General features: G+C 36.6%; 1 protein-coding gene across 3 annotated transcripts in view; it reads right to left on the bottom strand.

The window, feature by feature from the left end:
• The window catches only part of GABBR2 (gamma-aminobutyric acid type B receptor subunit 2), a 520,678-nt gene that overhangs the window by 243,872 nt on the left and 262,709 nt on the right, over positions 1-14,097 (bottom strand). For all 3 annotated transcript variants that reach the window (XM_027451831.3, XM_072034868.1, XM_072034869.1), the window contains one exon: positions 4,293-4,394. In XM_027451831.3, coding sequence (XP_027307632.2) covers positions 4,293-4,394 — 102 coding nt within the window. The remainder of the gene's footprint in view (positions 1-4,292; positions 4,395-14,097) is intronic.

Raw genomic sequence — 14,097 nt, forward strand, 5'->3', positions numbered from 1 at the left:
ACTTTGGGGTGAAGACTCAGAATGAGTCAAGGATGTTGCTAGGTTAAATGGAGAGTATGGGATTGCAGGGTCAAGCTGCCAGTGAACATCTGGTTAACTATCTTTTTCTTTGTCCAGCTTCATAATCTATAATTTTAGTTTGTTAGCCTTGGAAGGGAAACGACAAGAGATTCCTCCTGTTTATAAACCATGCAGATATCAATACAATGCCATAAAATGCAGTGTAGGGTTTTTTATGGATTACAGTTTAAAAAGAGTGAATAATTTAGTATGCAACCATTTAACTAAGAATTGTGTGCCAGAACATAAGTAGAAGGAAGTCATTTAGGAAAGTCTGTACAATAGCTCTTCATCTTCCATGCATAACATCTTTCTCTATGCAATGACATGTTCCTCAGCAAGCCTGTTTCTCTCCAACTCTGCTTTTTGCATTTCCGTTCACATTTTTCCCAGATTTGTCCCTAAAGAATTGCATTCAGTGTGGTAAATAAGCCTAGTTCAATTTGAAGCCAGAATTGGGACTGCTGACTGTCCTGTAAAACAGACACTGAAGCTACAAATTCATGTGTCTGGGCATAATTCAAATCCCATGCATAGATTTTATCTGCACTGCAGTTTATCAGAACTGGGTTCATTTCAGTGCTCATGTGCTAGGACATATGTCCACGTTATAGTCTTATGCAAAAAGAGACATCAGACACTTTCTGGCACATAGTTTTTTCCCTCCTTAGGTCACACTGGTAATTCAACCAGTATGATTTCCTGGCATAGATACATTATTCTCCTACACCAACTCTCATAGGATTGATGCAAATTAACACAGCACAACTCTCTTGTAGGATTCAGAGAGGCCATCCACTGGATCCTAGCAAGTGCTAAGTATTTTGTCTTTTTCATAGAGTTGTACATCGGTTTTATAGAACTGAAGCATATTTGACAGAACAAGTTTTAATTCACGGAACTAGGCAGGTATCTATGAGAAGATTAAAAACATCCCATGGGGAAGGCAACTCACTAAACTATACTTACAAAAAAAAAAAAAAAAAAAGACCAGAGTTTAGACCATTTGCCAGATGGTGAGCTGTCATATTTATGCTTCTCAGAGATTAAAGCAGCAATATCAGCATTTAATCTTTGCCCCTCAGTAAGCAATACATATGTTCCTACCCTTTGAACTACAGTTCAGACAAGAAAACTAAGAAAAGCTACACTTCATTTACCCACAGTTGTGTTGGACTCTCCATAAAAATGTTTTATAAATGAAGACTACCACACAGCCTTAAAAGTGAATGATTCTCTTGTTCCCTTCTTTCTTTCTTATGGGGAAGGATATTCTCTAAATATAACGTGTATTTGGCACTGGGTAATACACTGTATTGGCAACTGGGTAGTATAAACCCTGAATGAAGGTCAAGACATCTAAGATGCTCTAAGGAGAAAGGAAGAACTTGTCTTCCACTGCCATTTCTGGTATCCCGGATATGAGGCACTCTTTAGCCTCTTCAGTTTTTAAGCACTACATTATGCTGGAATAGGCAGCTATTATTTATTTTATTTTTTTTTTTAGCCTGCAGAGCTGTGATCAGATTTTAATCTGTCTCATTTCTAATGAATAACACCACAATGTTGTATTACACAGCTTTCCAGAGAAGGATTGCTGCAATATCTCATCTGCCAGGAAGAGTCAATGTCTTGGCAGGCTCTTTATGAAATATCTAAATCAAACTGCTCAGATACTCTGTCATATTCTCTACCACGTATCTGACAGTCAAGATGTTATCAATAAATCTACTCATAGCTGGGTAGCTTTGTCAATACAGGTATCCACATGTTTTGCCTCCAAAATGCCTGGATGTCCATTTGCAGGTGAGCCTCTAACTTAAGCTATGGAATTACTGGTGGAGAAGGTGAACTGGAGGATTTCAGCTCCCACCTCCACCACCACATTATCTATGTTAGCATGCATGTCACTCACTTAGATTGAGGCCATATCCAAACCTGTCCTTGGCCCCAAATTTTAAAATTCAATTAACTTGACTGTTAGAATGAGATCATGTTCAGTCAGCATCCAAAGCATCTATTGTATTTGGGACATCAGGTGGAAACTGTTTCATTCAATTGGAATTCATATATTTCTTTTTTTTTTTTTTTCTCTACATGCAAGATACAAGGCAGTTGAAAGCAGAAGTGTTATTACTCATGCAGTTTGCCTGTGCATGCTTAGAATTTTCAAGCGTATTTAAGTTGATGTACTAATGCATATCTTCCAACATCCCTTTCTTTGAGCTACAATTTAAAAATGACTTTTAAAGACATCCTTAAGCCTAAATTTACTTTCCAGTTGTGAGTCAAAGAGGCTGGTGTCAATATGTAGTAAAACTTAAGGTATTGCCAGGGAAAATATAGAACATATATTTCTGCATCTCATAATAGATATTTCTATTTTCCATTGCACAATTCTTTATTGTACTGAAATGCATTTAATTAATTTAAATTGTGTTTACTAAAATAAAAGGTATTTTATGTCTATTTACAAATTACAGTAAACAGACACCAGTTTACCAATCGTATGTTTACATCTCCTTGACAAGAATGAACATTTTCAGAATTGAATAGCTAAGTTATGTACCTAACAAGTGACCATATATTTCTATGAAGAATAAGTGATTGTCTAGATGTATGCTTATTTATTGCTTTAGTAATTCATTTTGCAGAGGAAATCAAGAGATAACTTTAAAATATTGTTTGATAGACTCGTCTGGTCTTTCCTATAAAACAAACAATATGTTGTTGACATATGGGAAGGCTGGAATCTCACTGCTTTTTCTAACCTCCTGCCTAAACACACTTGCTTATATGCATCTGTTCTTGTTCTAACATATTGGTTTAAAAATCTGGCTTCAAAGTTCTTAGCTTTCTGATACCATGGGTTAAACACCTGGCCAAAAATGTGGAGTTCACCAACAACACATACTGGAGTCTTTTCAACCACAGATGGGAAATACAAACTGGCTTAAACTGGACACACATATATGGTTCTATATAAACATGATCTTATACTTTAAGCGTTCAAGTTTGCATCTGTAGTATGTAGGAATAACGCACAGTTAGTTTGCCATGCTTCAGACCTTTTCCAGGTAGATTCTGTAGTGTCCTAAACTTATATAGGTTGACATCCTTGTATAAATTTCAGTATTTCAATAGTGTTCAGTCTATTATTATTTTTTCCAGTTTTACACATATTTAAGCATTTGCAGGATTTTGATTATGTATTTTATGTATTTGATGCCATCAGCACCATTTAAAAAAGCTTCCTCTTGCTGCTCAATCATTTTTTCATGTTCATATGCAATCTAAGATTCATAATTCCTATGTCTAGTTTATCGTTGGTTGCACTTCATAGCATTGCTAAAATATAGTTTTAATTTTACCAGATGCCAAGAACCTAAAAAATCATTATAAGAGAGAGATGCTAAATTATTCTGTCAAATTTCTCTCTTTTTTTTTTTTTTCTACTATTCATATGAAATAATGCAAATCACTATAAGCAAATAATTCAATCTAGAATGCTGTGAAGCTAATGGAAAGATGCTCAGTGTTTCAGTACATGATAATCTACCTTAAAAGGGCTCTGAGTCCAAAACTTAAGAGTTTTTTCACATATATGACTAAGACTCATGCTTTAGGCATGAATATTAAACCAGCAACAACTTGCTTTGCTTTGCATCCTTATCAGTAACTATAAAAACTTTGATACGCTTGGGCATATGAGGGCCTACAGGAAAACTGGGGAGGGACTTTCTATCAGGGATTATAGTGATAGGATAAGAATAATGGAATAGAATAGAATAATGGCTTTAAACTAAAAGAGGGTAAGTTTAGATTAGATACAAGGAATAAATTCTTCACTCTTGGGGTGGCAAGGCCAAGTTGCCCAGAGAAGCTGTGGATGTCCCATCTCTTGAAGTGACCAGGTTGGATGGGGCTTTGAGCAACCTGGTCTGGTGGCAGGTGACCCTGCCCAAATCAGAGGGGTTGGAACTAGGTGATCTTTAAGGTCCCTTGCAACCCAAACCATTCTTTGATTCTATGATGACATTCATTGACATTTGAGGGCAGGACTAGGCCCTCAAAATGTCATTTGTTAACCTTATTATGCAGTGACATGCTGTAGCCACTTATGCTGTAGTCACTCTTAGGCAAATTTTATTAGCCTTCTACAGATGACAAAAAAGTCAAATATCACAACACAGTCACCACCACCTCTTTATTCCACAAAGAGCATCACATACCTTAAGCTTCTTTACACTTGTGCAAGGATCATTGGAGAAACTCTCAGTATCTGAAATTTCAATATCTTCACCATACAGGACGCCAGTCAGATCATTCCTCACCTGTCAGAAGTTGAGAAAAAGGCAAACTAGTGAGGCAGAAGAAAATGGACTATATTTATCCCTGCAATGAAAAGCTATGGTCTCAATGGTGGTAATACGCACAAAATTTTTTTTCCATTTCATTTAAAAATTGATCAAGGCAAATTCTTTTACTACCATAATCTACTATCAACTGATCTACCATATCAAGAGTTTTTATTACATGTGATGAAAATTTCATAGTGGACTCCCACTTTGAAACACGGGACTGGACAATTCTTGTGAATTTCCAGTGCTTCTAAGACCAAAGGCTTTCTTATAACCAAAGCAATGTTTGAGACCATATAAAGGTGAAAAACTTGTCAGAAAATTCTCTAAGATTGTGAATTCCAAGGACTGACTTGAAATCACTATCAGCTGGCCCTAGCATGAATCAGCAGAGCTTAGCTTATGTCACTCAGGGTTGATAAAGCTTAATGAACTGCTCTGTGCCTCCCCCTTTCCTATGGCATGCATCTTTTCACGGGGCATCAAGTGTTTAAGCATGGTTTGCTAAAAGGTGACACAAGTAACCACGTTATCTACAGATTTTCTCATCTGATTTTATGGTGGCAAGCTAGTTGAGCTGCCTAAGAGCACAAATATGCCAAATAACATACAAAACAATCTGGTGGACAGTTGTAGGGTGTTTGCTCCTGTTGTTTGTTTGTTTCCTGTTTTCCATACAACCACTTCAAGGTTTTCTGTCTTAATCACTGCTGTTTTTCCTCCAGTCATATGACTGCAAAACCAGAGCTTCATGTTACTGTTTCTAATACATGAGCAAAAATAATTTTAGATGGAGATAACATGGTTACAGATTGAAGAGAAAAGAGAGGCACTCTGATTTTAATTTAATAAAATTATGATCACACTCATTTCACTGATTACCTTTTTTGTTTGTAACAATATCAGAAACAGGAGAAACAAATAATAGTGTAAAAGAAATAAAAACAGGCATTGCATACAAACACAGGAAATACAATGCGTATGTGACATTGTGTTGGAAAATTTAGAAGTACGTAAATCATATGCGGATACTTTCCAATGACCCTCTCCATGAGTCAGTAGAATTACAGATTTTAAATCTCCCTCCTAACTGTCCTTTTCCTTAATGTCTTTTGAAAGACAGTCACAGTCCATTCTAAACAATTAGAAAATATTTGCTATACAGTGGCATGGACAAGAAAAGAACAGGAAGTGTTATCTGTCCTTCACCAGTAGAAACTCCTCCATTCAAATTAAGATAACTGTAAAGTTTATTTTATGAGAAGACAATTTAGTCATCCAAAGACCTAGGTATTGATATATTCTCTCTGCTGAAAGCCTGTCACACTCATGCCTAAGAATGCAGTAAAAGCTAGAGGGTGCAATGGGACATGAAATGTCACAGGTGAGACATCTCAGTTTAACTGGCAGCTTTACAGACAAACTCATCGCTTCAAAATCCTTCTGCCTTTCTTTAATGTATGTTTGTGAGTGTCTCCCAGATCTACACATGTAAGTGGTTCTGTTGGGTGTATTTCATGTTTTTATGTTATTGACAAAATAATATGCAACTATTTTTGGTATGCTGTTTAACTGTTAAATAAAGACATGTTTTGGGGTAAAAAATAAGGACATTTTTGCACTTTGGTTTTGGCTGGAATAGAGTTAATTTTCTTTGTAGAGGCTTGTATGATGCTGTGTTTGTTTTTTTTGATGAAAATAGTGTGGATAACACACTGATGGTTTTGGCTGTGGCAGAGCAGATCCAAGGACATTCAGCTTCTTGTGCTGTCCTGCCGGAGAGGAGGCTGGGGGAGCACCAGGAGCCAGGAGGGGACACAGAAAGACAGCTGGCTCAGGCTGACCAAAGGGATATTCCACACCACTTGGCAAGATGCCCAGCTATAAAAGCTGGGGTGAAGAAGGAGGAAGGGAAGGATGTTCGGAGTTATTTTTTTTGTCTGCTAAAGAAACCGTTACGTGTGTTGAGCCCTGCTTTCCTGGAAGTGGCTGACCACCTGCCTGATGATGGGAAGTAGTGAATTATTTGTTTTGCTTGACTTGCGTGCACAGTTTTTGCTTTAACTCGTAAATTGTCTTTATCTCAACCCATGATTTCTTGCACTTTTTTTCTCCCTCATCCCATGTAGAGAGTGTGAGTGAGAGGTTGTGTGGTGCTGAGCTATCTATTGGGCTTAAACCAGAACAGTCCTTTTTGCAAATTTCTCTTTAAGCTGGTTCTGCATGTTTCTTGGTTGACCAATGAAGTGCTTCTAAAGGTCATTATGATGACACTGATTGTTTTTATTACTTTTTTTAAGGCCTCTGCTTCACCCTAACACTTTTAGCCATACTCTCAAATTACTGAGCCATATTGTTACTTTATTATAAGGCTTTTTACAAGGCATAAAACAAGTGGACACATGGACAATTATTTTATTAAAAATTAACCAGTTTTAGAGAAGTAACAATCAGAATGCGCCCACCAAGATTTGGGTTATATTCTTCATTCTTTTGTGATGTTACAGTTAGTTCTATGACATTCATAGACATTCTATGAAGGTATATTCACTGACCAAAAAAAAAAAAAAAAAAACAACAAAACAGTAAATAGTTGTTTTCTCCAAGTATACTAGTGAAATGGAGGACTGATATTTTAGCTCCAGCAATCCCATTAGCTGCTCCTTATGATACAGGTCTTTCTTGATACAATGTAAAATTGCCTTTCTGAAATAGACCATCAGTAATATCAAAAGAAAATAGACCTCTCTTGATCATAGTTTAGCTAATGTTCAAAATTCTTCTCCTTAGTATTAAAGTTCACTAAAACTATCATATGATGCTTAGAAAAAGCAAATTTTCTCTTAGCTAACAGAACTGTACTTTCCAAAGTCATACAAGTTGTCATATGTTTCTAGCCCATAGTGTACTACCTTCTTCTATAAAACAAGATATTTTTTTTCCCCAGGCTTGCTTTTCTGATATTTTCTTCAGTTTTTCTTTTCCTGGAACAGTTTTTAGTTGTTTTTGCAATCTCAGGAAGACTAGATCAACATAACTCAGTTGATCTGAGCGGAGAACAGCTGATTCACACCAACTACCTTCTTGTCAAATCAGACCATGGGAAAATTATGAACATTAAAAACTATTAAAATAGACTAGCATTTGTAGATAGGCCTCAATGGACTGCACCTGATTAGAAGAATTATCCATTCAGACCAGCTACTGCCTTGCTGTGCTTAGAACTTGTTCATTAACTTTACATTTGAGGTGTTCCTTTCGCTTAAGGAATAGGCTTAGGAATCATAATGAATCTTTTTTTCTGAACAACACATTTAAATTCAGCCACTGAAAAATCTCTATTCATCCCACCCCACCTGCTAGAAGCCCAGTACTCTGAAGCTTTCAAAGAACTTGGACTTTCCATTGAACTATTTCTCAATCTCCCCAAAGTCACATTTTATTACATTTGGTGCCAGAGAAGTTGAAAACCTTTCTTCTCTTCACTGCCACAATCAGATTTTGGCTGTTTTGCAGATGCATCTGTTGTGGAGATTTTGCCAAAAGAAAGGTGTTTCTATTTCTATTATAACAACTAGATATTAGAAATTTTATCAGAATTTACAGCATCACCATTTTTTTTTTTTCTCCAATCAAATCAAGTAAGTTTTTTTCCCCAATTTGTCACACAAGTCATCTAACAAATCTTATCTTATGCCTTGGTCTCAGGGTGTTTTCACTGCATTTTTCAGTCTTTGCTTTCTGTTTGCATAATTTTGGCACCCTGCTCAGGTTCTTTTCTTTCTAAATATTCTAAATATCTGTTGACACAGTATTGAGACTTGTGTTTCTCTGCCTTCTTACAGAAGTCCTTCACTTCTTTGAAACAATTTAACTTTGGATTCTTCTGATTTGGATTTGGGTCTGACATTAGAATTTGGAAAACCTGGCCTCCAGTTTCTACAGCAGCCAATTCTTGTAGAAAATGTTGCAATTTTGGACTGAATTTGTGAAACTCGGAATAGAAAATGCTGCACATTTTGCTTAAACAGGTACTGGAATGTGTACCACCAGCAGTACATGCAGTTTGAGAGCTCAGCAGTAATTGTTCCATTCCACCAACACTCTGAGCGAAGAAAATTGAAAACAAGCAAGCAAACAGACAAACAAAAAATACACTTCTGCTTATTGTGTAGTATGAGATAATTTCAACTGGAGGAAATGGATGTACAAAGCTGTAATAAAACTTCATTAAAATCTGGTGGCCATCTGAAGTTCCTAAGTAAATTTTGCACCAATTTATAAAAACAGAGGTATTATAATTCCATGTGATTTAGTCCATTGTTAATAATTTAGTGAAGTTTGTACCTATATGCCTGTTTACAATTTTATACACTTTAAAGATATTTAATTTTCCCCAAACCAGGATTATCAGACTTGATAATCAATAAAGCTCTTGATGGACCCTAGTCCTTCACTCACAAAAAAAAAAGAGCGTTTTATACAGCTCTTCATAGAAAGCTGGATGAAATTGGGATTTCACCTTACTTCATATTTAATAGATCTATATATAGTCATCTTCAAAAATTACTAGAGGACAAATATGCTTACCTAGCAACAAGCTAAAAAAAAAAAAAAAAAGGTTCTATGTCATATGTAAGGAATGCAGTTGCAGTCAGAAAAGGATGGCCCTTGTGCTTGAGGCAATGGATGGAACACAAGGGAATTGGTTTTTATTCCTCATCCTACCAGAGCTGCTCTGTGATATAGCTCACTAAATAAGATTCTAAAGTTTGCTACCAATTCTGTCCGTATCTCTTTCTGTGATGTGGGTGGTAGCAATACTTGCCTACCTCATAGCTGCTGTATCAAATTCAGTGATGTTTGAGAGCCAAACAACAAAGTCCCTGACCCTGCACCTGTGAAGGAAGAAATACACGGATTTTGAGGAGCCAAGAACTCACACTGAAAAGAAATAAATGAGTTTCTTTAATCTCAACAAACTGAGAGTATAGACACAATGACTAAATGAGCTGAAAAAAAAAAAAAAAAAAGAAAGTCTAGATGAGAACAAACTACAACATTCATGTGGTCTTTATCAGGAAATATGTGTTTAACAAAAGGAAATGAATGTTGGGAAACTGTATGGGCTGTCCTTAAGGAAGAGGGAAGTGAATGCAATTACACATTAACTGGACAAGGGCCCTTGCCTGACAGGGCTCCATCCCTCACTGCCCAAGTGAGGGGATCAGGACAGGTCTGGAGATTACCAGTTTCAACCATGAGTCTAGACCATCAGCCAGGTTCATAGTGATAAGGTCTAAGGTAAAGAATGCTACAAGTCAATCCATGAGTCAGGGAAAGGATCAGATCCAGTGAGAGGAACTAGTGTCATGCACACTTGGTGACTGCAGGGCACTGACATGACAGGTCTGAGAACAAGCTGGGAAGTCAAGTCCGTGGGCCTAAACCAACTACATCCATGCCACACACAGTTGTGATGAAGAGAGGGACCAGCACTACTTCAGCATCACTTGGGCAGAGACTGATGGCCCTGGGACGAGCTGAAATGGGGTTGTGGGCGGAGGGCAGGCTTTGGGGAGCTATTGGTGGAGAGGGCTATTGGTATTCTCAAGTCCCTGACACTGAATTTCCATTGTTGGCATGTTGTTGACTTCCCATGTGATCTCCATAAGATGATTCTATCTGCTCAAAGTACAGATGACCCCCTACTTCACAATGATACAAAAGTGACGAGTATTGATTTTATTTTAGGTGAACAGATATTACTAACCTCAGTGGGACTGTTCACATAAGCATCTTCTCACCAAGAGTAAATTGCTAGTATTCATTTTATCTCAGTACTTCATTTTATTTTATTCCTTTTTCCCAGAAAAAAAGTAAAGAAAGGAGATGTTCCTGATGAATTGTCAATCTAGGGATGGTGGTTTGGATTTAGTAGCCTCCACTACTTAATATTTCAGACTCTGTTTCAGATGATATATTTAAAGGTATAGTTTGTTCATTTAATCCTAATTCTGCTGGTTACAAAATACATTTAATAATTTTTAGATTAATTGTACTACTTTGCTTTTAACAGATATTTCCAATGACATTTTGGTTCACTAAAGCTGTATGTAAGTACTGCAAGCTAAATCCTTGTTGTTAAGGGCAGTCTAATCCTACCAGATGTTGATCATAAGAGACTCCTAATGAATAAGAACTGGTCAGACCAGAGAGATTACAGTCAGATATTTTACTAAGATTTCCTGCTGCCGAGATTTATACTGTGTACCTTAAAATGTATTGTCAGAGTTTCAGTATAGATGTATAAATATATGAGTATAAAATAAATACATAAAATAAAAAAAGACATTTCCTCATTGCATAGACCAAACATAAATTGTTAGTAATTGCAATGGATAGATTATGGTTTCTGGGGTTAGTAGAGATAGAAGCATCTCACCAGATACAATATGTTACAAGCAAGCATAATTATCCCTATTTTCATTCCTCACATTTAGAGGTTTAGGAGCACTAAGTGAAATTTACTTACAAGAAATAATGTATCTGGAAAAGAGAGATTTAGAAATGCTAATAGTTGTCATTTGCCTTAAATATAGGAGAAAACTGAGGTATACTTATATAGATACACACAACATTTGGGATTATAAAAGCAAAAGAGCAGGTAGGACCTCATTTTGAACAAAAAGACAACACCAAACGAAAGCATGGATGAACCAAAAGGAAACAGTAAAATATAATCTCAGGTATTAAGAATAGAATCACACTTCCTAATAAATAAATAAAGAAAGAAATTTAAAATACTTTTTTTTTTTTTTTTGTGTGTGTGTGTAAAGGAGAAAGAAAAACAGAGATGTGCTGGACTTCCATTTTTTCTGGTAAATGTGGTTTCACATAAAGCTTACACATGCATGATTACCTCATAGCTCATGCTTATTCAAGCATAAGTTTTTATGAAGTTAGGATAAAATGCTCTAACTTTCCCCCACATTCTACAAAAGTAGATTTACCTTTTTCTTATGCTTTTTGGTCATAGAAACTAATAGTAATCATGAACTCTCATGCTATTCCTAATAGCTGTGGGTAAAAAGAATTAATCAGAATTTAGGGTTGTTGTTTTAGAGGGATGTCTATTATATTTATTTATTTATTTATTTAAAGTTGGCATACAGTTAGAAGTTGATTTCTCTGTGACAAAAACAGAAAATCAATCTATCTCATCATGAGGTCACTTGCTACCAAATGCCAGCATACTACAGTGACATTAAAATTTAACAAGGAAAAAGAAACAGATCCACACAAAGAGATTTATAAAAAGCATATGTTCTGCTTACTCTACAAATTTATAAGGATCTACACAATAGGTTAAGCAGGGCTTTGAAAAGTCCAGCTAAACAAACTCTCCTCAGTAAAGACTGGCTGTTAAGAAAGTGCACAACTCTGCAGTAGAGGGGTGAGGGAAAAGGCATGGTGCATTCCTTTAGGAAAAAAATGTGTAAGGTATTGCAAAACCAGAAAGGATCCCAAAGATGATGTAGATCAGCTACAACAGCAGTTTCCATGCAGATTTCAGGAACACTGATGAACAGGCTCGAAGAAGCAAATATACACAAAATATACTTCTGGTTCCTTGAATGTGATATATTTTCTAGAACACTGAAGGCCATGTGGTTTGGATAAATAGGACACTTTTCTACAAGTTTATCAGACCGAATTGCTACAGAGAGTAGAATAGAAGCAAAGGGTCTGAAGCATGTAACATTATATAACAATAAGTTTCATGCCAGGTATTATGGACACTACAGTAAGTAGTGTCCATACTAAGAATAGGTTATTTAATAAATTGAAAACCAATGCCAGAAGAAATTAAGCAAGAAATCAAAAATGTTTGTTTATTAAAGCAAATTAATGTAATAGGACTACTGAAAGTTGGTGGAAGCAATCACATAAGAAGGAGTGTTAAAATCTTGGAGATAATACAGAGGTAGACAAATAAAGGTACTCTATAATATTATCTGTGGCAAGTAATTAACAACATACAATGGAAAATACACAATATGTTTTCTGACAAAAAAAATAAAATCACATGCTTTAGGGATGTGCTTTGATAACAAGAACTACTTTAAAAAAGATTTTAAATATTTAGAATGCATACTAAATCTGCTTTACATTGGTGAATTTGATCAAGATTAGGAAATATGGACAGAATAAGATGTAAAGTATGAAATAAATAAAAAAATAATAGTTTAAAAAAGTACCATGTATTTTGTTTGAAGCATAAACTATTATATCACCCTCAAAAACACTTCTATAGTATCTTTCTCATGGCACAGGAAATGTGTGAATAATGAACGAAAAGTTAGGGGCTCTCTCAACACCAAATTACATCACAACAGGTGGACAATATATAGAATTTATTAGTAGCTCTTAAGTACACACATTCCAGACTACTTAGAAAGAGCCCATTTACTAAAACAATTCTAAACAGAACTCATTAGGGGTGGATAATTCAAACAGAGCAACTTGAATAATAATTATTAAGAAAAGGTTATCAGTGTCAGAAAAGATATTATTACAATTATAAAGAATTATAATTACAAAATAAGCTATTTTTATGCAAAATCCTTCTTGATGAAGCAGAAAGAAAGCAAGAATAACATTTATGCATTCAGTCTCTCCATCTGTGATAGATGAAATATTGTTTATTCCAACACTAAGAAAGGTGTAACACAGAAATTGCTGAAGTTAAGATAAATGGGCATTTCTAAGGAATGACTCATCTCATCCATAAATTGATACCTAAAATATGTAAGATTAATTGCACCCTGGAAGCACCTCCCTCTTTTTTTCCATTAACTATAAATGGATGGTTCAGAAACGACAGAACTGCAGCTGAATCTCAGGTCTCAAAACCTAACCCTGTCTAAAAATATTGTTCCACTAACATTCACTGAAACTTAGAAACCTCAAAGATCCCTTACCTTCACATTTTTTTTTTTTTTTAGGAAAAGGTCAAAGGAGAGGGTTACTTTCTTGCATCCTTTCTCAGTATGACTAACCAACTGCTGAGGGAAAACACACAAGTTGTTCATCTACTTGGCTTGTAGAGGAGACTTGTACGAATTAAAGATTTTCTGAAAAGCTTGGAAGTTTTATCAACCTGGGACTTTATTTTTTTTTTTCCTCCAGAAAACCTAGGCTCGAATACCCTGCACTCAGTTGCTGTACTACTTGCTGTATTGGGTCAGCAAGGGTCTGCAAGGGTGGCCTCTGTGAGAAGAGCTGCCCCACATTAGATAAGGGCCAGTTTCAGCTGGCTCCAAAGGGACACAACTCTGGCCAGAGCCAAGGTAATAAGCAATATTTGAGCCTCTGGGAGGGGAGATTTAAGAAAGCAGAAAACTGCTTTCCTACAGACGCTGGGAGAGAGGAGTGAGAAGCAGCCCTGCAGCCCCCCAGGGGAGTGCAGCAGGAGGGCAGGAGGTGCTCCAGGCAGGCAGCAGCAGTTCCCCTGCGGGCTGTGCAGGGAGAGGCCCCCGGTGGAGCAGGCTGTCCCCCTGCAGCCCATGGGTCCCCCATGGAGCAGATCTCCACGCTGCAGCCCCCCCGTGGGTGGAGGAGCCCCCGGTGGAGCAGGTGGATGTGGCCTGGAGGAGGCTGCGGCCCACGGAGA

The sequence above is a fragment of the Anas platyrhynchos genome, chromosome 2 (assembly GCF_047663525.1).
Source record: "Anas platyrhynchos isolate ZD024472 breed Pekin duck chromosome 2, IASCAAS_PekinDuck_T2T, whole genome shotgun sequence".
Taxonomy (NCBI): domain Eukaryota; kingdom Metazoa; phylum Chordata; class Aves; order Anseriformes; family Anatidae; genus Anas; species Anas platyrhynchos.